General features: G+C 44.9%; 2 protein-coding genes across 4 annotated transcripts; one reads left to right on the top strand and one right to left on the bottom strand.

The window, feature by feature from the left end:
• Positions 1-534: 534 nt before the first annotated feature.
• Positions 535-4255, bottom strand: LOC147977674 (rust resistance kinase Lr10-like). Of its 2 annotated transcripts, XM_087545880.1 has the most exons (4): positions 3468-4255; positions 2279-2302; positions 1003-2103; positions 535-799 (listed from the first exon to the last, which is right to left on the bottom strand). In XM_087545880.1, exons 1-3 carry the CDS (start codon positions 3565-3567, stop codon positions 1031-1033), a joined length of 1197 nt encoding a protein of 398 aa, XP_087402006.1. In that variant the 5' UTR covers positions 3568-4255; the 3' UTR covers positions 535-799; positions 1003-1030. The 2 variants fall into 2 exon arrangements, with proteins under 2 accessions (XP_087402006.1, XP_087402005.1); XM_087545879.1 differs by lacking the exon at positions 535-799 and having other exon boundaries at positions 807-2103.
• A 14150-nt stretch (positions 4256-18405) lies between these two features.
• On the top strand, positions 18406-21107 carry LOC147977673 (rust resistance kinase Lr10-like). 2 transcript variants are annotated; one of them, XM_087545868.1, is made up of 4 exons: positions 18435-18548; positions 18654-19413; positions 19550-19725; positions 19820-21107. In XM_087545868.1, exons 1-4 carry the CDS (start codon positions 18521-18523, stop codon positions 20944-20946), a joined length of 2091 nt encoding a protein of 696 aa, XP_087401994.1. In that variant the 5' UTR covers positions 18435-18520; the 3' UTR covers positions 20947-21107. The 2 variants fall into 2 exon arrangements, with proteins under 2 accessions (XP_087401993.1, XP_087401994.1); XM_087545867.1 differs by having other exon boundaries at positions 18406-19413.
• The last annotated feature ends 5838 nt before the right edge of the window (positions 21108-26945 follow it).

The raw sequence follows: 26945 nt of genomic DNA, 5'->3' as shown, positions 1-26945 counted from the left end.
AATGGAAACATAAGTTTGTAACTCATGTTTGCAGGGGGGCAGGCCCATAAGCCCAACTCTGGCTTATCCCCATCCCAGAAAGACGTATCCCCAATTCTTGCAACAGGGAGGCTGGTGGCCGCCGGCGAGCGATTCCCCCGGCGTGCTTCCGCGCGTCCGTCGCACTTGGGCAGCTCCCGCTCTAATTCGCCGGCAGCTAAGCGAGCTCCTCGTCTTGCCTAGTAACCCGCTTCCCTTACGTCTCAGCGAATCGCCCCCATTCCTCTGCTCTGGCGAGGGACTCCGGCGGGAGCTCTCTGCCATGCCAGGGTGAGTAATCCATTTTCTCAGCCTTTGTTTTTGGTAGTAACTTGTGGCAGTGCCATGATTAGTTTCAGGATTCTCTTTTCTTTTTCTTCTAGAATAAGCAGAGGATCTGCGCATCTCTGTATTAGAAAGAGCTTAGTTACAGGATCTCTGTATTGTGATTCCGACAAGGAAATGGCTACTACACTACACTACACAGCAGCAGGAAATACTACGTAGTACTGATGAGGAATGCACTGTAGAAAATACTGAAGCCTGGAACCGCTGAATAAAGCTCCATGTTAAACTGTCAAAATGCAAAAAATAAAGCTCCATTTGATTCCGATAAGCTGCAAATAGCTACTAGTAATAACACACGGAGATGGCTGATTATTCACACATCAGCTGGCCGGTGGTAGTCGAGGGGGGAGATCAAAACATATTCCAGCACAATGGAAGTAGCAATCAAATGGCGTAATCTTGTTTCCTGAGGAGCCCAGTGAGGAGCAATGCACTGCAGGAAGTACTCAAATGGAGATAAATCAGAGGAACAGCACAACAAGGTAAGCAACAAACTAGCAGTACTATTACATGGCGACAAACGACTATTAATTCATACAATCAGGTGCTAATAGAGTGGAAAGATGCAAATATACTTCATGGTAGTGCTATGCATCCTGTGCAACACATGGACTAAGTACAGTGTGCAGTATGTACCAAATCAAGGCAGCATGTTCTCCTTGCTTTAGGGCATACGATGAGTTCCAGATGAGATGAACGGCTTAGGTGGGACCTGTAGATTCTGCGACCTCCCGGTTAACATGTTTACCACCTTTGTCATTGAGGGTCGATTCTTTGGGTTCCACTGGATACACCATAGTCCCACAATGGCAAGCTGTCTGACTTGTTCTTTCTCTTCCTGTGCCATTTCCAAAGTAAGAATCAAGTCTTGCCCAGTGATCACTTTCTCATATATCCACTCCGGGAGGTAGACCTCACTCTGGCTCCCAACACTTGGATCCGAGTTCCTCCTTCCGCTCACCATCTCTAACACCAGCATCCCAAAACTGTACACATCTGACTTGTATGATATTCTCCCAAAGTTCCTTGAATATAGCTCCGGTGCAATATAGCCCATTGTGCCTCTTGCTGCTGTTAAAGTAACAATGCTCTGGTCCCTTGCACAGAGCTTTGCTAGGCCAAAGTCTGAGATCTTTGGGTTGAAGTTGTAGTCCAGCAAGATGTTGTGAGGCTTGATGTCAAAGTGGAGAATGCGCTGGTTGCATCCTTGATGCAGGTATTCCATTCCTCGGGCAATGCCTAGAGAAAGGTCTAGCATTTTTTTGGGTACCAGGAGTTGTCGATAAATATTAGAATCATTCGAGAATATATACCTCTCCAATGAGTCATTAGGCATGAATTCATAAATAAGAGCGCGCCTAGTTCCTTCTGAGCAAAAGCCAAGGAGCTGGACAATGTTTGCATGGTGGATTCTCCCGATGGTTGCGACTTCATTAATGAATTCTCCTCCTTCTCCTGTAGATTGTTCTAGCATTTTGACTGCCACGGGCACTCCATTTGGTAGCTCGCCTTTGTATACGGTTCCAAATCCCCCTTGCCCTACTTTCTCCTTAAACCGTCTTGCCATCTTTTTAACTTCAGAGAAAGTGTACCTTGTGGGTTTTGATGTGCCATATGTCTTGAGAAACATTTCGACCTTCAAATGTATCTCTTCGTTATATCTTGTCTTCAGTGAAAGATAAAGTGCAGTGGCCACCGTCAACAAAAGAACAACAAATGCAGCCACCGATGATGTAGCTGAATAAACAAAGAAATAGGTAATAAGCATATTGACATAGTGATTATCATGGGTATAAGATAACGTAAGAGTCCAATGACCAATTAGAAGAATTTTATGCATAATGGAAATATTTATTTATTTTCATTTTTCTTCTTCAAGTGAAGTGCAGAAAGACATGGGTTTCAACTGTACCTGCGATAACTTTGATACGCGAACCTGCAAATACAAAAAAAGTATAATGAGATATGGATAATAGCTTATTGAACAAAAAAGAAGTGTGCAGAAACTATTTTGTTCCTGTATGTGTGCTTGTGCAGTTTATAGTACTCCCTCCGTTCACTTTTATAAGACATTTCAGACAGCTTATATTGAACCCTTTTAGGTGATGTCTGAATTGTCTACAAGTTCTTATAAAAGTGAACAGAGGGAGTATTTGATTATTCATTTTGTCTATGATGCCGATATCTAGAACTCAGGGTTCTTGCTGATATTGTGTTAATTGAATAGGATGTTGTTGCAGGTTTAACTTTGGATGGTGATTTGTTGTGTTCATCCTGTAGCAATGGACTTGAACAACAATTGGAGTTCGGAATTTTGTAAGGACCGTGCCTGATACTCCTTCCGTTCCGTTATGTAGGGTGTATTATTTTCAGCACGATGACCACGGCACGGAATTATAGACATGCTAGGACTAAATTACCCTTGGGAAATTTGTTGATTAGTGATAAGTAAATCAATTAGTCCAGGAAAGTAAGAGATGCATGCAATCGAGAGAGTGATACTTTCCTTATTTTGCTACAAGGAAAGATACAGACAATCATAAGAGAGATATTTTCCATTTTTTCTGGAGGGCTAACAAGGGAATTATGAGGAATTAGTAGAAATGCAACTTACATACTACTAGAATTTTATCAAAAAACAAATACACCTTATATAAAGAAACGGAGGGGGTATGATAGAAGAATAAAACATGATATCTTTCAGCTTAATTATTTATATAGGGTCTCTTTTATGATATTTGGGCGCCTCAATGTGAATTCTCAAACTAGCGACTCAAATGATTTATTTTCCTTTTTCTCAGCCAAGCATGAAATGCATGTGAATTCATATTAAGGATTGTGCAAAATGGATACATACCAAACCCAGAAAGAAAACTCAGAACCGAAAGGCAATAAATAAAAGCTAACAAGCTATGCTTGCAAGGCTACGAAGCAAAGAAAAGAACCGAAACACAAGACAGCAAATCTTTGGAGAATTCCGGCGCACTGAACTGTACATTAAAAACTAGAAACTGCAAAACAATATAAAATTTAAAACATTATAACAAAATAAACGAGGTAGGTACAACTATACGGTACTTTCGGCCAGTTAGAAGCAATACCATGAGGCATGCAGAATGTTTGATTCCTTTGCGAGCTGAATGCACAGTGTCCCCCTTGGCTTTCACAGTCTGGGCACCAGATGCCTTGGTCCGTTAACATGCTGCCCGTTACATACCATTGCAGCGTTATCTCAGCAAAGCTGAGGATTCTTTCCGCAGTTGACTTGAAGGTAGATGGTCTCTTGGAATAGTTGATGGGTATCGGGACAACGCCATCTGAGGCACGCCTTGCAATCCGACGGAAGAATGGAAATGTACTTATATGCGTTCACCAAATACGAGAAGTTGGTTGCATTACTAAGGCAGGAGACTGGGCCAATAATGCTATCGGCAGCATCAATACTTGGCGTGAACTGTCTCGGACAGCATACTAAGGTTGCAGGGCTCTGAGGAAACATGTTCATCCCGTCATAGGCATCAGTCGGTATGCTTCTGGAGAAGAGCTCCTGGAGCGGACAGGGAGAGGAGGAGTATGCAAGCGGGGTGATATCCATGACAACATTACTGTAATCTATGGCGGTCACCTTACATCGGCCAAGGACTGAATGAACTAGGATGGTGTCCTGGCCAGAGCATACTAACTCTATGCGTGATGCGCCACATGATGATGATGTATTGCTGGATTCAAGTCGGAGAGGAAACCTGATCTCTGGGCCATGTTTGCTGCACCGGGATGGTGGACAGTATCTGAAGAAATCTTTATCATCCCATGCCGTGGCCAAGTCGGCTCCATGGTAGACAAGAGACAGCAGGATAGCTGCAACAAGGAATTTACTTATCTTGGTGTATCTCTAACTTGAATCTAGACGAAGAGGAATGGATATGAAGGCAAGTAAGCTAGCACGCTTAATTAGCTTCACAAGTAGCAACCAGAGTGATTCTGTAATGCTCTGATATATAGTTGTACGCTTTCACTATCATGGTTAAATTCCTGTTGCGAATGTAACCTCACTCGAGAGTGACTGCACAGTAGTGGACTAGTGGTAGTCAAGGAGACTGACTGCACTGTATGAAAACTCAGTACCTCCATCAGTTCCATGCAGCAAGGGGCACTGCATGGAAATTCAAGTATTGTGATTGCCACCCTCCTCATCGGACTCATGCTGGATTGATAGCTATATATACGTGTGCGTGTGCGTGCAGAGAAATTTCTTTCGACTAGAAGCTCTTCTGCCGTGCGTCAAGGGGCACTGCGTGGAAACGCAAGCGAGCACACAGCTTTGACGAGTTGAAGTGACCCTACCCAAGACTTGACTCCATCTAAACCATGCCTGCGTCACGGCACTCTAGCTAGTGATCCATTAAGATAGATACTTTTTTTTTACTTTACTAGCAAACATAGGCTGTGTTGGAGAAGAAAAAAAAAATCAAACGCCCACACCCACATCCTTTATTTCCATACGACACCCAACCCGTGTCGCCACTTATCCTCCTTCCCGTTGTCGCCGACGGTGGCCTTAGTGTTTATCTGATAATAAGCTGCTGGGATCGCGGAAAAGTGGGGGCGACAACACATGTTTGACTTCGATGTGGTGGTGCTGCTTGAGTACCTGGTCTTGAACTCCGGGGTGAAAACCCTAGGTCAGACCCGAGTTGGTTGTACCTGGCAATGATGATGTTCTTGCATCGTTACCTTGTTGAAGGCGTTGTTTGGATATGCTCGGACTTGTTCTTCAGGGTGAAAACCTAGAGTCTAACCTTTGGTGGTTGGATCCGGTGACGGTGGCGCTTGAGCGTCATTTCCTTCTTGAAGGCGTTGCTGTTGAAGAATCTCGTTGTCCCTGTGGTGTCAAGAGAAGGCTGGTGCAGATATGGTTGTTTTCGTAGTTTGTCGACCGTTGTTTTTATCAATTCGGGTTTTTATTTTCTCGCTAAGGCATAGCTTTGGTCTTGTATGACTTTGCTATTTGCCGATGTGTTTTTTTTGTGTGTGTGTTGGTGTTGGCTGTGTGCATCCTAGCGATGCAGAGGCCGGGTGTGTACTCATTGTGTTTTGTATCTACTTGATGCTTCACTTTAAATCAATAAAATCCACCCTTTATCGAAAAATCTGATAATAAGCTGTCACCACGAAATTGTACTAGTAGCTCTTTGCAACAGTACATCAATATCACATCGAACCTTATTTGGATTGTAACAACTAAAAATACCGTAATTTGTTGGTTACCTTGTTCTGATGTTCCTTAGATTTTTCTCCATTTCAGTAGCGTTTCTCCTCACGGAACTCCTCAGGGAACATAATTACGCCCTCTGATTGTCACTTGGTGTGCCGAGAATCTATCAGGATCATTCAACAGTTCGATTAATCATGCCTTTTTTCCTTCTAATTTCAGCAATCCACAGCAATAGCATGGAATATATGTCGATCTTCCCCCTCTGTTAGCACGTGCCTCCTGATGTATGAATAATCAGTCGTCACCGTGTAATAGTACCAATAGCTTATTTGCAACAAATCGGAATCACATCGAACTTTATTTGCATTTTGACTGTTTAAACACAACAATCCGTTGGCTACCTTATTCTGCTGTTCCACACTTCAGTATTTTCTAAAGTGCATTTCTGTTATAGGGTGAAACCCTAGAGGGGATCTTTTCACATTTGAAGGGGAAAAAGAGCAACACTCAAGCAAACCACAATCACACATCCACTAGAGTAGCATACATGAGATCCACAAACATACAAGAACAATTCAAGAAAAAATAGCACTAGGATAAAAGTTCTTCCCACTAGAAGCTCTTCTGCCGTGCGTCAAGGGGCACTGCATGGAAATTAACACAAGCGAGCACACATCTTTGACGAGTTGAAGTGACCCTACCAAGACATGGCTCGGTCTAAACCACTGCAACTGTCAGGCTGGGACTCTAGCTAGTGATCCATTAAGACAGACTTTTTTTTACTTTACTAGCAAACATGCTTGTGTTGTAATGGGAGAAGAAAAAATCAAACCCCCGCGCCCACGTCCTCTGTTTCAACACGACACCCAACCCGTGTAGATGCCCTTAGCGACCAGAAAATCCTGACCGAGTACAGCCCGCCGCGACTCATGAGCGACCTCTCCCGCGACCCTCCCACCAACCCCTGCCGCGCCACCACATTGCTCGCCACTGTTTCTTCCCTCACCCACGCCTTCCACCATGCCGCCGCGCTGATGCGGATCTACACATCCGGCTCCCTGTCCTCGCGCGCCTGCCGGGTCGCAGGGCCCGGGGTTCCGCCTCCCCTTCGTCTATGAGGCATTCCCGGAGATGCTTCACCAGATCCAATTGGAGGCGGAGTTGCTGGCGACGAGGGAACAAAGATGGGTGGAGAGAGCGCAGCGGATCAGCAATGGCTCCTTCTTGTGGTCGCAGTGCGAGAAGGAATGGAGGGAGGCGAAGGCGGTCGCGGAGGTGGGATCGGATCTGATGCTCAGATCCAGGAGAGAGAGGTTTGTGCAAACTTGCCGAATCCAGGCGGATCGAGAGATGATGAATTTTGCGAGGAGGATTCACTTCGAGGGCACACCAGAGGAGAGAGAGCGGATGTCGTCCTTCCCAGCCTTGCCGCCGGTGGAATTCATTCACCGGGCGAGAGGTGAGGGAAGATCCAGCGACCCGAGGAGGAAAGCGAGGTGGATTTGTCTCGTCGGGTTGCACCCTTCGGTAGTCGCACGTGATTTGTTTGGTAGTGGGACATCACCTCAGGTCACCAGGGGTCTCAGGACACGACTTTTACCCAGGTTCGGCCCCCTTTTAGCGGGTAAGACTACCCACAGTGGGAGTAACATAGATAGTAACACCACGCGTATCTAGATAAAATAAATGATGTGGCAAGTAATAAATGAAAAAATGGAGGAAAGTGGTAACATAGCTACTTACAAGTAGTATGAGTAACATCACACATATCAAGGCAAAATGAGTCTATAGTCTAATAAATGAAGTGTTGCATGTTACCACACATATGTTACTCCCCACTATAGAGGTAGTAACATACACTATACACTAGTAACATGTGCATGTTATTAGTCTATGTTACTACCCATTGTGGCTAGTCTAATAGCCCTACTCCTGCTTATACTCCCTCCGTCCGAAAATACTTGTCATCAAAATGGATAAAAAGATGTGTATATAGAACTAAAATACATCTAGATACATCCCCTTTTATTTATCTTGATGACAAGTATTTCCGAACGGAGGGAGTATGAGATTGGTCTTAAAATGGAGTACACTGAGGTTGCAATAGGGATTTCCATCGAGTTGGGAGAAAACTCGACTGGTTATGGTGGTCGATCTAGGCAAGATGCACTAGATTGATTTGGCTTCTGTCTTTCTGGTTTCTCCATGTGTCAAGCTTGTCCTCCTACGTGGCCTTGGCCTTCTTTGTATAACTGAGGTATGGCGGTGACCCCCTCCTCTCCGAGTAGGACTCGTGGTCTTCGGTTTTCTGCCAGGTACCCGCGAGGGGAGACCCGGGGGCATGCCTACTAAGTTAGTTGCCCCCGTGCGGGCCCCATGGTCATGCGTACACCTAGGCTCATACGGCTTGTAATACGGTATACATAGTATAGGGATACCGAAGTGTATGTTTTGAAACCGAAGTATATGTATACATGGTCAAGTCCCGCACCAGTCGAGGTGGATGACGATGTGGTCCCATTCAGGCTTGTTGGTAATAGTGTAATTGCGGATCAAAGACTTGTCCTAATGAAACCGAAGTGTATGTTTTGAAATGAATCTCGCCTACTTAAAAGAAAACCTAAGGTTCTCTCATCCACCCCTCTTCATCCAACCTTATGTACGTCTCTCCTCCCAACCCCTCTTCCCGTTTAGATTTTTTCCTCCCATCTTGGATTTTCTTCCACCGTTTTTCTTTTCTTAAAACCGCGTCAACTACCCCACCTCTTATTGACGTACCAAATGAAATTATGTTTTTTTCTTTGATAAGCCAATAAATGCTTACTGAATGAGTGTTTATCAAATAAGATCCTACTATCATTTTAAACAATCATGTTAATATGGGTAGGTAAATAACGGGCTAACCTACTGAAATAGTGATGCCCTGGTTGCAACGCATGGGTAGTCATGTAGTACTCCCTCCGTCTCAAAATTTTCGTCTTGGAATTTTGAGACGGAGGGAGTAGTAATGTAATAATTCTTGACAAAGTTTAACGTACGGTCAAAGTTGGCGCTGGGGTGTAGAAAAGGTAACGGGTGACGTGGATTCGCATGTGTTAAAAAATAATTTATGTGATCAATTGTATGGAAGGGATGCCTCCCAGGAGGTGTCTGTTGGGGAAGAGGTGTCTCCCCAACACACCCCTTCGTGCTGATAACGTGTTGTAATATTATTTGCAGCCCATATGCTGATTGCTTTTGCAATAAGAACATTTTCTGGCATTAGGGGGAGATGAGTACCACAAAGAATGCCAGGAAATGGATAAGAAATGTCATAGACATTTTGTTCACGTACTTAAGAATCTGAAATGCAGGTTCAAGTTATGAAAAATTTGCAGCATATTGCAAATAGTCTGCCAAGTATATTTACTGATGACAAATGTGTCACTATGGTCAAGTACTAGAACGAGTGGAGGTACCTAATAAACCACTCGTCTCTCTAGATGAGAGCAAGAGGGGGAGAATTCTGGTCGCATGAGATTAAGTTCTCATATGTTTCAGAAAAAACAGAAGAGATTGACCCCTCGATCAGTAAATATGATTCAACCTTGGGTTAAATGACACCAGAGCGATGCGCGGCATCCAAAGTCCAACACATATGAGCACACATTTTTATGTGTTGGGACATCGAAACACCTTGACTCCGTTGTTGTGGGAAATCACAAGGAGTTAAGAGGCGTAATAAGAATTCCACGATGATATTGATTCATGAGAATCATATATGAGAAAGTCTACATATGTCGACATAAAATTCTTCTCGAGAATTGCTAGAATCCTTTTGGGCCCTGAACCAAATCCATGGAGAGTGTTGTTGCACTTATATTGGTTCAAATGAAAGGAAGCAATTAAGGAAGAGTGGCACTCGCTCATCAAATGAGAGGTATTTACCATTGTAAAACCTGCTCCTCATAAGTATCTTCTAGAAGGAAGAGAAGTAAATTTTCGTTTGGAAACGAAAATAAATGAGGTGGTGAGAAAGCGAGGCTTGTAGCACAAGGGTTTTTCGCAGAGACCCGACATCGATTACGATGTAGCATACCTTCTTGGTATGAGTGGAATTATGTTTCGACACTGAATGTTAATGGCAGTACAAATTCATACGGTTGATGTATGTAATGTCTACATATTCCAATAGGTCAATTAGTTTGGATGCATATATTGAAGTCATTGAATGACTTAATATTCTGAATCCAAAGATAAATCGCAACATGCAAGTGTGGAACTTCTGAAGTCATTCTATGACTTGAAGTAGTTGGAGAATTGTGTGGTGCAACCGACTAAGCGAGTTATTCCTTGACAAGGATTACTCTCATACTAAGGATTGTTGACGTATATTCTTGAAGAAATCCTGGATTGGATTTTACATCACCTTAATCTGTGGTGTCGATGATCTTATCATCAAAGTCTATATAAGACATGAAATACACACAATCATATTAAGACGGATATTTGGGTTAAACCAAAATATGCTAAGTTTATGACTTGAGCATATCCCCCTAAGATATCAGTCTTCATATATCCGAAAGTATTGGAGAAGTTCAATATGGATATATTATATCAAAGACACATATGGTCATATTATACCTAATATGGGATACAAATCCTTGAGACATAGGGGAGATGGTGAAGTGATAGTGGACATGAAGTGTCATATCTAAATACCATTGAAGCACTCATATATCTTGCAAAATATGTCAGGCCTGACACTATAGTTTTTGGCAATTTATTGATAGTGCAATTCCCTAAAAGGTATAAGGTTTGTGTAAGGATTATCCTCGGCTATATCCAGGGCACAAAGGGTCTTAATCAATTCCATCCGGAAAATCAAGATGGGACCATGGTTTGATATATTGATAGTGGCTAATTATCTGATCCCACAATGCCATATCAAAGACTGGGTTTGGTGGAAGAGTATTTTGAGGGAAGTCTTTAGAATAGACTCTAAACGAGTCCTTCCAGTGATCATTCTATTTTATTTGAAGCATCAAAAAATGTAGATGACTTCGTAGAATGATTGGCCACATGTGAAATCATGTGGAGATTATCATTATCTACCAAGATAATGTCACTTGTATTGCTGGGTTATATTTATCCTCATGAGTTACAGAAATGTAAGAGGGTAATTTGCAAACAAATTATTGTGATATTTACTATATCTCTACCAATTTTTATATTCCAGAACTAGGTTCGTGGATTGGGTATGAGATAGCTTTGAGGTTTGCAAAGTTCGGGGGGGAGTAAAATCCCAAATTATAACCCATTGATGATCTTCTGATCACTCATATTGTACTCCTTTTCCCTTTATGAGTTTTCCATGATGGTTTCTCATATAAGGTTTTTAACGAGACGATAAAAATACAAGTGATGACGTATGTCATATGGTTTCTCCTTATATTTTTCCCACTAGGTTTCTAAAGGAGTTTTCGGTGGCATATTATTATAATGTTTGTCCTCAAACTTTTTCCACAAGGTTTTTAAGAGGAGTTTTTGGATTGCAATATACAGATGACGAATTGATCAAGGGGGAGTGTTAAAAAATAATTTATGTGATCAATTATATAGGAGGGATGCCTCCCAGGAGGTGTTTGTTGGGGAAGAGGTGTCTTCCAACACAACCCTTCAGGCTGTATATATGTGGGTCTCCTACATTGCAATGGACTAAGGGAATCAGTTGTGTCTCTCCTTTGTCTTCTTTACTTTGATATTACAATAGCATGGACGCACAATAGTAAGTGAGACAGGTCGATCGACGAAATGGGACAAACTCAAGCACTACTAGGGAAAAGCCTATACACAAAAGTTTACCAGTAGCGCTGTACAAAATCAAGCGTTGCTGCTACTTAGTAGCAGCGCGCGTAAATAAACCACGCTACTGCTATGACTTTAGCAGTAGCGCGTACTAGCGAAAAGCGCTGCTGCTACATTTGAACTGGGCGCACATGGCTAGCCCAACCTAGCAGTAGCGCATATACTGGCCCATCGCTACTGCTAATCTCCTTAGCTGTAGCGCGCTTACGTGTAAAGCGCTGCTGCTAACGGAAATAAAATAAAGTGAAAAACAAGTAGAAAAGTAAATGAAAATGAAAGAAATAGAAAAAGAAGAAAGGGAAAAAAATAAAATATAAAGAAAAATAAAAGAAAAAAGGGAAAAAAGGAGAAAGGAATAGCAGTAGCGGGTTTCAGTAAACGAGCTATAGCTAACTTAGCTATAGCGCGTTTCCGAAAACGCGCTACCGTTACGTTTCACTTAAACAGCGGTTTCCCCCCACCCCACCCCCCGGCCACCAATTCTTACCCAAATCCCTCGCCCTCGCCGCCGTCTCCTCACCGCCGCTGCCCGAGGCCGCCCTCAGCCTCACTGCCGCCGCCCGAGGCCGCCCTCCACGTCACCGTCGGCGCCCTCCACCTCACCGCCGCCCGAGCCCGCCCAGGACCGCCCTTGCCCGTGCCCGAGCCCGCCCTCTCCGCCCCTGCCTCCACTAGTAGAAAACGGAGCTTTAAAACCGGTTTGTAAGGGCCTTTAGTGCCGGTTATGGAACCGGCACTAAAGTTTCGGCACTAAAGCCCCCCCCCCCTTTAGTACCGGTTCGTCACGAACCGGCGCTAAAGTGCCACCACGTGGCGTGAGCTCGCGCCCTGGTATGGGGGACCTTTAGTACCGGTTGGTGTTACCAACCGATACTAAAGGTTTTTTTTGAATTTTTTTTTGAAAATTTTGGAAAAAAAAATTGATTTTTTTTATTTTAAATTTTTTTGAACTATTTGATGATTTAGTCTCTAATCACCTCTCTTAACTGCTCAAGTGTGGATCACTCATTCCAAATCATCTAACTTCCTAACAGGTCACCCATCCCTCTCACTACTCCAGCCCGAGCACGCTTAACTTTCAGGTTCTATTCTCCTTCGTTTCCGAGTCTGCACTTGTTGTTTTCCTGACAATAGTAAGATGTCAATCCTATTAACCCTCAGGAGTTTAACTTGAGCATGAAGTCACACATTTCACCGTTTGAGTTTGAAACTATTATTCTAAAAAAACAGTAATTATTTAGTAACGCTAATATTTCTTGAATAAGTTTGACCATAGTTTGACCACAGTTTGACCATAGTTTGATCAGATTTGACCAAAATTCAAAAAATTGAAATAATTATTTAGTAACACTAATATTCTTGAATAATTATGTAGTAACACTAATATTTCTTGAATAAGTATTTTGACCATAGTTTGACCACAGTTTGACCAGATTTGAACAAAATTCAAAAAACTGAGATACTTATTTAGTAACACTAATATTATTGCGTAATTATTTAGTAACACTATATTTCTTGAATCAGTTGTTTGACCGGTTTGACAAGATTTAACCAAAATTCAAAAAAACATAAATTAGAGCATATCTTTTTTTCCTTTTACAATTTGTCATTTCAAAAATTGTCCTAAACCCTAAACCCGGGATTTAAAATGTCGGAAACTCTATGCTAAACAGTAAAAACTAAGGGTTTAGACCATAAAACCTAACCCTAAACGCTGAAATCTAAACCCTAGCACTAAACGCTATAAACGTCCAAAAAAACGTCTAAAATGCCCAAAAACTCTATTTTCCCTTTGGAATTTTGTGATTTTAAAAAATTGTCGAAACGGAAAACTGGTTGTTTGAGCGGATCAATCCCTTTGTTCTGCAAATTTTGATATATTATATGTATTTTTCTGAATTAGGATGATTTAGTTATGATTTTTTCAAGTTTGAAAATTGCCCTATAGTGCCGTCATGCAAACTATAGTGCCGGTTTGTGTCTCCAACCGGTACTATAGGTCAGACCCCTTTAGTACCGGTTCGTGGCACAAACTGGTACTAAAGGTGATCGTGGGGCCCGGCCTGACGCCAGCCTGCCACCACCCCTTTAGTACCGGTTCGTGCCACGAACCGGCATTAATGCAAATCCGTTCGAATCGGCACTAATGGTACCATTAGTACCGGACCAAAATCAAACCGGCACTAATGTGCTTCACGTTTGACACTTTTTCTACTAGTGCTCCGTCACCGAGCACCTCCCCGCCACCGTCTCTCCCCTCTCTGTAAGTCCCCACCCCTCCCCCCCACTCATCTCTCTCTGTATTTTAGAGAAAAAATTAGATGTTAATTAGATGTTTTTCAGTTAGGGCACTAGAGTTTTGCTAGGTTAATTAGGTTAGTAGTGCTGCTAGTAGTAGTGGTACAGTAGGTTAATTAGGTGATGTTAAATGAATAACCTAAATGAATGAAATTAGTAGTTAACTGAATTTTTTTCCTTTCATCATTATAGAGCACTAAAGTTAACTGAATTTTGTTCTATTAGTAGTTAAATGAATTTTCTTCTACACTTTGTTTTTGAATTAGCTTGCAAAATTTGGACATGTTGTTGCTCGTGTATATTTGGACACTGTTTGCAGGGAATGATGCTTAGTGGCCTATGTTTTGCCAGAATGTTGATTCATTTCTTTTCCGGCAAATTTCAGGTTCTCGATTTGTCCACTTTTTAGCAAAGCTCATGCCGAAATTTTCCGTGAATTTCGGCATGACTTATGCTACAAACTAGGACATATCGAGTGCCCGTGATTTGCCGCACCAGGAAGGAGTCAACATTCCTGCAAAACAATAGGCCTTTTTATGTCATTATTCATTTTATTAGGTCTAGAATTAATTGACTAGATTTAATCATAGGAAACATGGCTAGCAACGATGAAGGACAGGGTTCTGGTGATTGCGACGACGCCTACCGGGCGGCAGACGAATTTTTTAGCCTTACCGACGATCAACCGATGTTATTGCTGGGCCCACCGGTGGCATCGGGGACTGAGACCGACACGCAGATCGGTGCTGAGACTAAGACCGGCGCTCAGACACAGACCGGCATCGAGACCGGCGCTGAGACTGAGACCGGCGCTGCCACGGGAAGCGGAGCCGGTGTAGAACCGAAAGCAAAGAGGCAACGGGTTCCTAACAAACTCAGTACTACTAGAGTGGTGGTCACGGAGGTGGACGACGGCAATTTTGAGCCAACGGCGCCCGAGGAAGCGTGTCGATGCTACGGCAATCAAATAGGCTGCATCGTACGGACAACTGCCACCATCAACGATGAGAAACTACAGAAGATAGAAAACATGAGGAGCTCCCTCCTAAAGAAGTTTCACCAGATATTCTTGTTCCCGGGCCGGAATGAGAAAGATTATAAAGATCCAGCTCAGGACCCAGCAATGAAGAAGATAAACAAACACGCCATGACCAAGTTTAGCGACGCGTTGACCGCCTGGAAAAATCGAGTGAAAGCAAGGATCATCGACAAGAAGGAACCCTACTCCGAGATTGTAAAGGATAATCCGACAATCACGGAAGAGCAGTTTCAAATATTCAAGGAGGCTTGCGAGGCCGAAGATGCCAAAAAAAGGTCTAAGTACATGAAGGGGCTTCAAGAGAGGAACATTTTGGGGTACTTTGTTATTTATGCTTATGATATGTTGTTTCTATTTTTGCCAAGTCTGTCTCTTTCTGTTGCTCAACTATATATGTTGCATATCATCGACTCATGTGATGATGCAGGTGTATAGATCATAGATGACGAAGAAGTGCTACGCCAGGAGTATATATACGACAAGTGGCCGGAGTGTCAGGCCCAGGTGTACCAGTTTCCGGTTTCTGAGCGACAGGCAGTAGTTAGTTTAGACGTTCACGCTAATGCGAGAGAGGGATACGAACTCATGTTCTCAAAGTGATAGCTCTTCTCGCGTATATCATTGTTTAGATGGATGACGATGTATTTGCATATCATTCGAGACTTGTATCGCTATTTTCGAGATGATGACGAGAGACCACTTTGTGTTGGATGATGATTATGATGATGACATGATTTGATGAGACTAATTGTATGTATATACTATATGATTACATTTGTATGTGTATGATATGCTAAAAATTCTTGTATAAAGCTTATTCAAATACAAAACAAATACAAAACAAATATGCAGGAAAAAAACTAATAAATAAACTAGTAGTAGCGAGAGGGGAAATTTAGCAGTAGCACCGTATTATCAGCAGCGCTTCCCAGCAAACATCACTGCAGATAATATCAGCAGCGCCCTTTCCCAAAGAGCGCTACAGCTATTCATGTATAGCAGTAGCGCGGGACAACAGGCGCTACTGCTATACGTTAGCTGTAACGCCTTATTAGTAGCACCGGTGCCCACGCTACTGAGAGGCTCAAAATCCTCACTGCTGCTAGGCTTTTTCCTAATAGTGAAGGGTAGAAATTGCAGACCCGGGCGGAGGAGTCGCATGCGCTGCAGGTCTCGGTCGGTCTTGGGCCGTGCGCGGAAATGACGTGAGCAGTATATGCAGTCCCGGCTCGCTCCAAAGTCACACAGACTGGGCGCATTGACGTGTTTTACTGCCATGGCTACAAGCTAGCCTGATATCCCGCGTAGGCCCAACCACACTGTCGCTGCCACCTCTGGAAAATATGAAACCTTACCAAGTAAACGGGGCATAAGAGCAACCTCAAAGGGGCCATCCATTTTGTCTGTTATCGTTCGTTTAGGTCGGCACGGACAAAAGAGGATGCCCAATGCGCCGACCCAAATTCAAAACGTGTCCGCCTCGCGTTCGCGCCGACATATTTGCGGCCCAAATTTACGTCCCAAATACGTCGGTACGGACGCGGAATGGACGGCACGCCCGCCTTTTCGGTGTCCGCCGCGGCCCCACATGTCAATCGTCCAACTGCCAGCCACCTCACCGGTCAGCTTAATTTATGACCCCAGGCCCACGCATCAGCGACATTGGCCATCCCTTTTTAAGCCGACCGTGCGGCAGGGCCGTCCTCATCCACATTGTCGTCCCCATCTAGCCACACTCGCTCCTCAGTCGCCGAAGCAGAAGGCGGCGTACCTCGAGCACTGGCGCCAGCTACGGATGGCCGAGGAGCGCCGTGACGGCGAGTACCTCGAGATGCTCGAGTGCGACGCCGAGGTCGAGCAGCGCGTGGTCGAGGAGGAGGCGCGCCAGGCCGCGGCGGTCCAGGCGACGGCACTGCCCGCGCCGGCACAGCCCCCGCCCGACATGAACGCGCTGTGGAGCATGTCGTTCCCCTGGGCCGGCCTGACGCCGACCCTCATCGACCTCACGGACCTAAGGACGACGACGACGATGCTTAGGGCAGCGCACCGGCGCGTAGTTTAGTTTGTTTTTATTTTTCTTAAATGCTAATGTGGACGCGTGGACTTCCGCCGGCCTTCGTGGCCGGTTTGCTTTTATTCGAATATGCATGCATTTTTTTTCTACCGCCGACAAAATGGGTCGAGCCAGCGTTGAGCGCACGCGTCGACCCAAACTCGGAAACGGACGTTTGTATCCGCTTGACCGACCCAAACGGAAAAAAAACGAATAAAATTGCCGTCCATTTAAGTCGTCCTGTTGAAGTTGCTCTAACAGTAATTACCAAGTCCAATATAAAGAAAACAATCGAACAAATAAGATTTGTTCATCACAAAAAATGGCACTAACCAGGGAGCATTGTCAAATCATTATCTGAAAAAATTTAAAACAAATTACCTCTGCCCTTCGTCTTTGCTAGCCTTTTCCCTTCCTGTTCATCGTCTCCTGCTGGCCGCCGGATACGCGAACACGCGACCACGTCCCCACGCGCTCCTGCTGGTCGTTGGCGTCACATGCGCGCTTGCCACTCCTGCTGGCTGCTAGGTTCGTGTCCAGGGAGCATGGCGCGGCGTCACGAACCTCTTTATTTAAGTCATCACAATGTTTATAGAAACAAAATAAAGATTATTCGGATTGCCTAACCAAATATAACGACCAATCCCAAGTAAGGGAGTGCTGGACCTACTAGAATGCTAGTTGCTACGGCCCAAAAAACTATTTTTTAAGCAGATTTATTTTTTAGCAATCGACCAGGCTGTACATACATATACGTAAAACAGAATCGCCAAAAATAAAGGTAGGGTGAGCGCCCGACCTCGCGCTACCCGGAGCTCCGCCCCTGTTTCTGACGACCGCGTCCTCCATCCGTCGTCTCCATGAGCGCCGGTGATAAAACCCGTGAAGTGAAGGTGTCGTTGCTGGCGAGGAAGAGTAGAACATGGGAGACGGATCGGCCCACATGGAACACAAGGCCTTGTCGTCTCTCATGCCCTACTCATCCTTGGAGGAGACCGACTTGTCTGTCATCGGTGGACGTGAGGTCCATGATGGAAATCGAGGGGCCGCCAGCACTCTCATCGTCCCACTTGCGTGGCCGAAAATTCGTTGGCGAAGCGTAGGATCTGTTCTCGTCCACGATCGCCTATGCAGCCCCCCTCCGACTAGTTTGTGTTTAGTTTGCGGGAAAGAGCATATCCGGACTGGCCTACGGACCGATGCAGGACCGCGTTGGATGGCAAAAACACGTTCGGACCGCGCGGTCCGAGCGATTTGAGGGTCGGCGTAGGAGATGCCCTAAGTAAGTAGTATCCTAATCGTGTTGGGCCTTTCATCAACAGAATAAGAAGCCTTTCGGTGTAAGTAAGGGCACTGCAGAAATTCTAGCATACTGTAATTAGAGAATAAGAGTGAACCAGTAGCGTCTAAGAGCCCGTTTATGAGCCTTTCCTCTCCCCAGAATTCTCAAATTAAGTTGTCTGTTCCAACTCCAGCCACGTCTTGGACAGAGTCATGCAGCTATGTCTTTTTCTAGAGGAATTCCTTTCAACTAGAAGCACGCCCGCCGTGTGGCAAGGGGCACTGTGTGGAAATCCTAGTATAATAATAATCGCCATCTCTCTGGAATCTGAACTATATATGACCAATTAGATAGGGAAGGAGATAAATCTTTTTTCCTTCCGCCTCTTGTATTGGTCTACATACTTTTTTCTTATGTTGAATGGTATCTCCACCTCAGGAACAAACAAGTTGTAACCTGTACTGCTCGACCAGGAAACCGATCATGGCGAACCCTGGTGCACTTTGTTGTTCCATTACCTTGCAAGCATTTACTGTCTTATCTGTGCTTGCAGGTGTGGTAGCAGATGTCCACGGGGTAGATGGATGCCCAGGTTTCTCCTGCGGACATCTCAAGAACATATCAGATCCATTCCGCCGGCGAGGTTTGCCTGAAGCTGTGGTAACAGATGTCCAAGGAGGTGACGGGTGCCCACGTTTCTCGTGTGGACGTCTCCGAAACATATGTTATCCATTCCGCCTGCAAGGTGATCCACCTGGGTGTGGTTCTGAATACCACGAGCTGGAGTGCAGTTATAGCCAGGCTATAATTCGCATGGGCGATGCAGCATACTATGTGGTTAGCATCAACTATGATGAAACGTCCTTTTGGGCCGTGGAGAGTACTATCTTTGATACGAGCAGCAGCTGCCCTCTTCCTGCTAGCTACTCTTACCCAGAGCTAGAGGGGATAGTTGATTCACATGGCCTTCGCAATTGGAAAGTTGAGTACTACACTTGGGCATGCTTTGTTAATTGTTCGCGAGCCATTACAAAAAACAGTAGGTACAAGCCTGTTGCCTGCCTGAGTGCAAACAATTCATTTGTTTATGTCTGGGCTGATAATTGTTATGTCTTAGAACTTGAGCATTCCTGTGGATACTTAGCCATGACACCCTTTGATGGTTCGTCAATCTCACACAAACAGCCACAGAATCTAAGTTACGCAGATATCATGCACTTGACAAGGAAGGGATTACCTTTTAGCTTTCCTGTTGATACTAGATTCAACTGGCTTTCTATGATCATCAAAGAATGCGTGGACAATTCAACAAGGCGAGTCTGCCCTCTGACCTCTAGAGTGATGTTGGGAACCATGTGGTTCTATTTCCTCTTGAATTCTGTTTATTTTATAATCGACTTAAAATTGCATCCTCTCTTATATCATTTTTTTTCCAATGGTGACTTGCAGAGATTTCAGGAAGCAAGTATCTCCTGCAAACATGATGAGTCAGATTCGTGCTTTCTTCTGGAGTGAGTTACAGTTCTTAAAATGCTTAAAAGGTTCTCATGCTCTGTCAACAACTCTTATCACTGTGGAGGTTAGAGGCATAATATCTGCTATTGATATCCCCAAATTCCTTGTTGGTATGTGAAAATTTCCTTTTTAAATCGTCGCAGCTATAATCCTGTACGCACAATTTGACTGTCTAACTCAAGGCATCCCAACTTGTCTGAGCAGTACTGTGCAGGTTCGTGTTGGCGCCCTTGGTGGTATTGATCTTCCTTGCGTACAAGTACTGGAAAACAAGGATCACAATTGATGCGGTTGAGAAGTTCCTCCGGATGCAGGAAATGATCGGCCCGATGAGGTATGCCTACACAGACATCGTTGCAGTCACAAGCCATTTCAGAGACAAGCTGGGCCAAGGTGGCTATGGTTCTGTATACAAGGGTGTGCTACTCCCGGGTGATCTCCAGATTGCTGTCAAAATGCTAGAGAGTAACTCCAGCTGCAATGGAGAAGATTTCATCAGTGAAGTCTCCACTATTGGTAGGATCCACCATGTCAATGTGGTGCGACTGATCGGGTTCTGCTCAGAGGAGATGAGAAGGGCGCTTGTCTATGAGTACATGCCTCGAGGTTCTCTTGACAAGTACATCTTTTCACCCGAGAAGAGTTTTTCTTGGGACAAGCTCAATGAGATTGCTTTAGGCATTGCTCGAGGGATCAACTACCTGCATCAGGGGTGCGAAATGCAGATTCTGCACTTTGACATCAAGCCACACAACATTCTTCTTGACAGCAATTTTGTTCCAAAAGTTGCTGATTTTGGACTTGCCAAACTATACCCAAGGGACAACAGTTTTGTGCCATCTAATGCCTTACGTGGCACTGTTGGGTACATAGCTCCTGAGATGATATCTCGGAGCTTTGGTGCCATATCAAGCAAGTCCGATGTTTACAGCTTTGGGATGCTGCTTCTGGAGATGGCCGGAGGAAGAAGGAATGTTGATCCAAATGCCGCGAACTCAAGCCAGTCTTATTACCCGTCATGGGTGTATGACAAACTAACTGCACAAGAGGCGGATGCGATATCTCTGGTTGCTGAAATGCATGAGTTGGAAAGAAAGTTGTGCATCGTTGGACTAAGGTGCATCCAGATGAAGTCTCATGAAAGGCCGACAATGAGCGAGGTCATAGAAATGCTGGAAGGTGGCTTCGATGGCCTGCAGATGCCTTCCAGGCCATTCTTCTGCGATGATGAGCAAACCACTGTTCCGGATTCTTACCCTTTGTTATCCGAGCTGACGGAGATCTCGGAGGAGGATGAGATCTCGGATTCTTATGTTTCCCGGGTCATGTGAACTTTCATGTGGAAACATGTAACAATATCTAGCAGTTGTAAAAAGAGGATGTAGAACTCCAACTGCTTAATTGTTGATGTAATCATCATTCCGGAAGACATGTATTATTCGAATATATATGAAATAACAGCTTGTGAAAGCTGAAGTGTTATTTGCGCTTTTGTATGAACTAGAGCTGCTGCTGGTGTTACAGTTTGTTGCTGCCCCAGTCTTTTGTAAGTCAAAACATTTTTCTGGACTAATTTTGCATTCTTTGTAAACGGCAGCCCAGCCGGTCCTGTATGAACCCTTGTGACTAATTAAAAGCCTGGGCACCTGTCTGGCTCAGTGTATGCATGTTGCCTTCCTCCTATAGCAAGTAGCAACTTCAGCCTCAGGGTAAGAATTTGAGTTATGGAATTTCAGTCAGAGTCGCGCTGCATTGATAGCTCTGTACCTACTTATCTCTGGAATTTCAGTCAGTGTTCATGTGAGTGTAGATAGACCTGCAGTTCAGTGTCACATATACATGGACCGTTTAGTGGACAGCAGTAGCAACCTCAATCTCAGGGTAAGGAAATTAAGTTGGATTTCTTGTTGTCACACTCATTCCAATTTAGTCGGTGGTAATTTCAGCCGTATTAAAAACATTCAAATGACCTCAAGGTTCAGCAGAAGACTACAAGCCAAGAATGCAACCTCCTGCCGTATGTGTTCCTGCGATTACGAGTGTGATTGCAGACTCGCTGCCACCCAGTCCCGCATCTTCAGCAGTAAACAACCCTTGCGAGAATGACATGTCCTCTGGCTCATATGAACCACTACAAATAACTGGACGGCGGCAGCAACCTCACTGCCAGGGCACCTCGGTCTCAGGGCAAGGAAAGTCCAGTATTTGTCATCCGAATTTCTACAGCAATAATACTTTCAGACATGTAAACGTCGAAACGACTTGTAGACCGAGAACGGATTGCTACGGCATTCCAATTTAATCTGCCTTAATTTCGGCCATATAAATAACATTCAAATGCTTTCGCAAAAAAAAAATAATTCAAATGACTCGGAAGTCCAGCATAAAACTACAAGCTACTAATGTGACCTGCCGTATCTGTTCTTCCGAGTACCAGTACAGCTGCAAACTCGTCCCGCATCTTCAACAGAGAATCCTGAATGTGATTGTATACTTGCTGCGAAAATGAAATTCACGGCACAGTATCATCAACATCAAGTAAATTGCTGCAAAACTGACGAGTCTGTCCATTACAAAATCAGTGGACATCAGTAGCAGCCTCAGTTTCAGGGCAAGTTCAAAAAGGGAAAAAAACTCCATCAAGTTCAGTCATATAAGCGTTGCAGCAACTTGGAATTTCAGTCAGACTCGGAGATCAATCCAGCTGAGATCAATTTCAGTCATAGCTCTCGAGGAATTCAGTGGACAGCAGTAACTACCAGTCAGTCTCAGGGGGCAATAAAATTCAGTCATATAAAACACGCTCAAGACGACTTGGAAGCTCAGCAGAGAATTACAGCTAAGAATCCAATTTCGAGTGTGACTGTAGACTTGTTGCCGTCCAGACCCGCATCTTCAGCAGCCGCTGCCAGAACAATGGTCCTCTGGCTCATATGTACCACTACAAAATAACTGGACATCAGCAGCAACCTCACTCCCAGGGCAAATAAAGTCCCGTATCTCTCAACCAAAGTTCAACAATTATTTCAGATGTCTAAACGTTGAAATAACTTCTAGACCAAGACCGAAACCATGCTTACAAGGGTTCGCTTTGGTCGAATGGGTGCAGATCTGATTTGATCTAGCATATAAACAGATCTAGAGCAACTTCCTGGCATTCCGTTAGCACAGCCATGCCAATTCTTCTCAAACAACGGCTGAATAGTACAGACAAACATAAAAGTCTAGGCTAAAAAGATGAGCTGCCAAGCACGCAACATGTAGTTAGAAGCAAGACATGACGAACCCCAACTTAAAATAATACTAGTGTAGGGCTAAATTCCCCAGATTACATATTCAAAAGCATCCTAGTACATTACATACTTGACTCGAATGAGACACAATAAGTTCTTTGCAGATAACATATAAACACCACCGACCACATTTGATGCAACGCGACAGACTCGGTGACAACTAACAACTGCAGCAACCATTCTTCACCTGGAGAAAACAAAAGTGTTAATCTTCTAGTAACTCAATACAGAAAAATATGAAATCTTATAGTAGCACCTATGTAACATAGTGTATGAACAAGACAGTAAAAACTAGCAAGTGAAAAAAAAAGACAGTACAAACTCATGATGGGCTCAGCAAAATAAAAAAGAGCTCATATCCCCTAAAAAAAGAAGGTATATCATAGTACTAGCTCCACCTCCCAGAACACCACCGACAACAAATGCCTTTTGACACATATTTGTTGGGTGGGGGAGTTGAATGATGAGAATGGTGATTATGCTAATAAAATTGGCTAGAAATACACTGCTTTCAACTTACAAAATATGAAACAACCAAATTACTTAGTATCTATATTGGCCACCACATATTTTCCGAAGAGAAAATAAAAAGTCAAAATCTCACAAACTACAATCAGAAAATCTTCTTACCAGTGCAAATGTTTCAGCACATTAGCACAACAAACCAGGTAGTCATGCTAACATTTCAGCTCCATTGTGTCGCCACCATTCGATCATGAAGATCAAGTTTTCACCTGGAGCAGACCGAGAGAAGTGGGAGCAACCGCGACGGAACCTTCAAGAAGGGGAACGGCGTCCGCGGACGCTGCCACCGACGGCCAGTGAAACCAGACAGGTTATGTACCCCGGCGCGCATACCCTTCTGGAATACCCTTGCTACGCCGAACACAAACATCCATGCCACCCGCATGGGCATGGCTGCCCGCCCGCAACTGAGATGCACGTTCCGCCCACGAACGCCGTGACTCCCGCCACAAGGGCCGCCTCCCTCCATCTAGACAGCCCCAAGACCGAAAAGGCATCGGCTTTGGTCCAAATTGGCCACCCTAGAGACAAAACAGGAGCACATGCCCTGCCTCGAACATCACCGGACCGGCGCCTGCGTGCACTCGGTCAAGGAAACGGGGAGGAGGGGGAGCGGACGCATCCACGACCGGCACACCCCTGTACCAGTGACGGATGGCCGGACCGCATCGGCGCCTCCCATCCCTCCATTCTACATTCCCACCGAACAACCCCTGTGTCGTCCCGCCATGGCAGCCGTCGCGGATCCACAAGAGGCCACCAACGCCACCTGTCCACTGGCAAGGCGACAATCGACCACCGCCAACAACCTTGAGAGTCACCAGAACTGTCCACCGCGCCGCCCGTCAAAGTCCAGCTGCCGGAGCCGGCGAGAACCCGGCCAACACGCCCGCCAGAACCACCACTGCTGCGCCGCCACCCCCACTAGCCGAGCCGAGGCAGGGGTAGCTGCCCGCAGCCCATGATGGCCAACACCCGCACCCCTAGATGAAATGGGCCTGGAGCAGCTGACAACGCCCCGGAGCAGCCGCTTCGCTGTCCACCCAATGTGCACCACCACCACCCGCCAGCCGCCAGACCAGATCACGACCTCTAGCCCGTGCCCCTGCTTCCAGTGACCCAGCAAGGCCGCCAGCCACCACCCGCGTCGCGCATGGCCAGCCCGGAGCCAGATCCGGTCGGACCTACCAAGGATCCACGCGCACGCGACCACTCGATGAATCCGCCCATGCAGCCGCCACGCCAGGAGCGAGAAGAAGGCCGACACAACACATCGAAGCCGCCCGCCATCGTCATCCGCCCACCGCTGTGCCGGAGGGCCCTGCGCCAGCCCACCACCCCTGCCCGAGCCGTCATCCCGCGCCAGCAGCGCGCCACAGAGAGGGAAACCAGAGCCCCGCCGCCGCCTAAGCCGGCGGGGCTTTGCACGGTGGACGCGGGGGTGACACCAACATATGTTTTAATATTTCATTTGTTTAAATTTGGTAGAATCTTCATCTACAAGTTGAGAAGATGGAGAACATATATTTATGCATTTGCTGCAGTTCATCCTTTCTAAGAAATGAGTATTTTGCTCATCCTTCCATTTTACTTTGATTAAGTAGTCAACGACGAAGGCGACACCCCATTCTTTGTCGTCAGGTAGCAGCCAGGGTCATGCTGCAGTAGTACGGTGACAGCTGCTGCATTGGTTGGCTCGGTTATCGTGGAAGAATTCCACCTCTGAATGCAACACTCCGCCGTGTGAGATTGTGGTCCAATCACCATGATAGCTGCTGCAGCCTCAATCGCCATGGAGAAATTTCAACATTGAGTGCAATATCTTGTCGTGCCTTCGAGGCTCTGCAAGTTATTCAAGGATTACGACTTACCAGTCCAGCCAAATCCCCAGGACACCGACTCATGGACTAGTCACACGACTAGTCGATATTTTCGTTTGGATGACAAGTACAACCGGACTGTAGTTGTTCTCATTATGATAGTTGCGTGCCTGGGCAGGAACCACTGAAACTTCCGCCGTGTTGTATGGTCTAGCCAGAAAGCTCCATGGTTTTTGGAAATGAATGCTAGTACTGTCTTTGTACTATTCCTGCCATTTCACCATGAAGGTTTAGAAATGCAAGACGAGTACCGACTATTCTTTAAGAAAAGGAAGTATGAAACAATCTGCGGAAACATGTAATAGCTAGCAGATTAGCAAAACTCCTGCTATGTCCTTGCCATCTTGTTCATAATATTTTGCTTCAGCTCCTGCTGCTGCCGCTGATCTCACTTGCACACTGCGATGTGACATTGACAAGGCAACATGCTCTTTTGATGCACGATAGGAAGAACATGCAACTGGGCACATATGACTGATACCCTGCTTTGTTTTTGACTTGAGTTTGTTGGCACAACGACTTCACAAGATTACACAGAGTACGACCATCAGACAGTCAAGAACAAAAAGTGGTAATTCAATTCCTGATCCTTCCCAAGCCTAGTGTATCTATGCATGTTCCGTTGGTGGCCAACTTGGCATAGAGTGTTGTCCATTTTGTCGTCTCTGCCTATACTATACCAAAGTGTTCTCATGATAGCTCCTTTATATACCACCCCGATTCCCGATGTAGGATGCATGTATTTACATGGGCCTTCAATATGAAGATGACATTGGTGGGTACCATCAAAGTTAGTGATACGTTGAGTAAAGTGGTTCTGTCCTTCTCAACAATTATTGTGTATTGATCAATTGACCCAAATTCATAACGTTCAAACAAACTGGAAACAACCTTAACATGTATTAGTAAGGTAAAGGTGTGACATATAGGGCGCGTTTGGTAGGTCATCCACAGGACCGGGCCGGCAAAATCCAGGGCCCTGTGCGAAACTAAAAAATGAGGCCCTATGCCACCAAAAAAGATGAACTTGTTAAGCTTCATGCACTAGCCAACGCAACCAAAAGTCCGAACTGATGGAAAGAGCTAGTGAAATCCACATATACTGTAACACCCCCTCTCATGTGTGACGGGGAAGACAAGTCAACACGTGCAACCGGAAGAGAGCGACGGCGCGCGAAACTCACGTATGACTCAAGAGGCCAATACATGGACACAAAGGGGGGCAACGGCAATTTTTAGATAAATTGCGCAAACCAGGACTTGAACACAAGACCTTAGCTCCGATACCATGTTAAGATTCATGCACTAGCCAACGCAACCAAAAGTTCGAACTGATGGAAAGAGCTAGTGAAATCCACATATACTGTAACAGAACTAACGTGCAATTATAGTATATACTAGACCATGATGGCGCGCGTTGCCGCACCCGTCTATTTTGACTGTAGAATGGTATGAACTTGTGTAAATATAAAGAGACAAAAGCAACATAGATGAAAATAATATATTAAAAGGATAAAATAGTCTGAAAAAGTTTTTTCACATAATTTTTTTATTTTGTTTTGAAGCGTTGGTAGTCTGGTAAGTAGCAACTAACAACACACAGAGAAAAATACTAAGGTAGGGCATGTTATT

This window comes from Triticum urartu, chromosome 3A (assembly GCF_056163025.1).
Source record: "Triticum urartu cultivar PI428250 chromosome 3A, HENAU_Tu73, whole genome shotgun sequence".
NCBI classification, from domain to species: Eukaryota; Viridiplantae; Streptophyta; class Magnoliopsida; order Poales; family Poaceae; genus Triticum; species Triticum urartu.
This window is presented reverse-complemented; position numbering and strand designations above follow the sequence as displayed.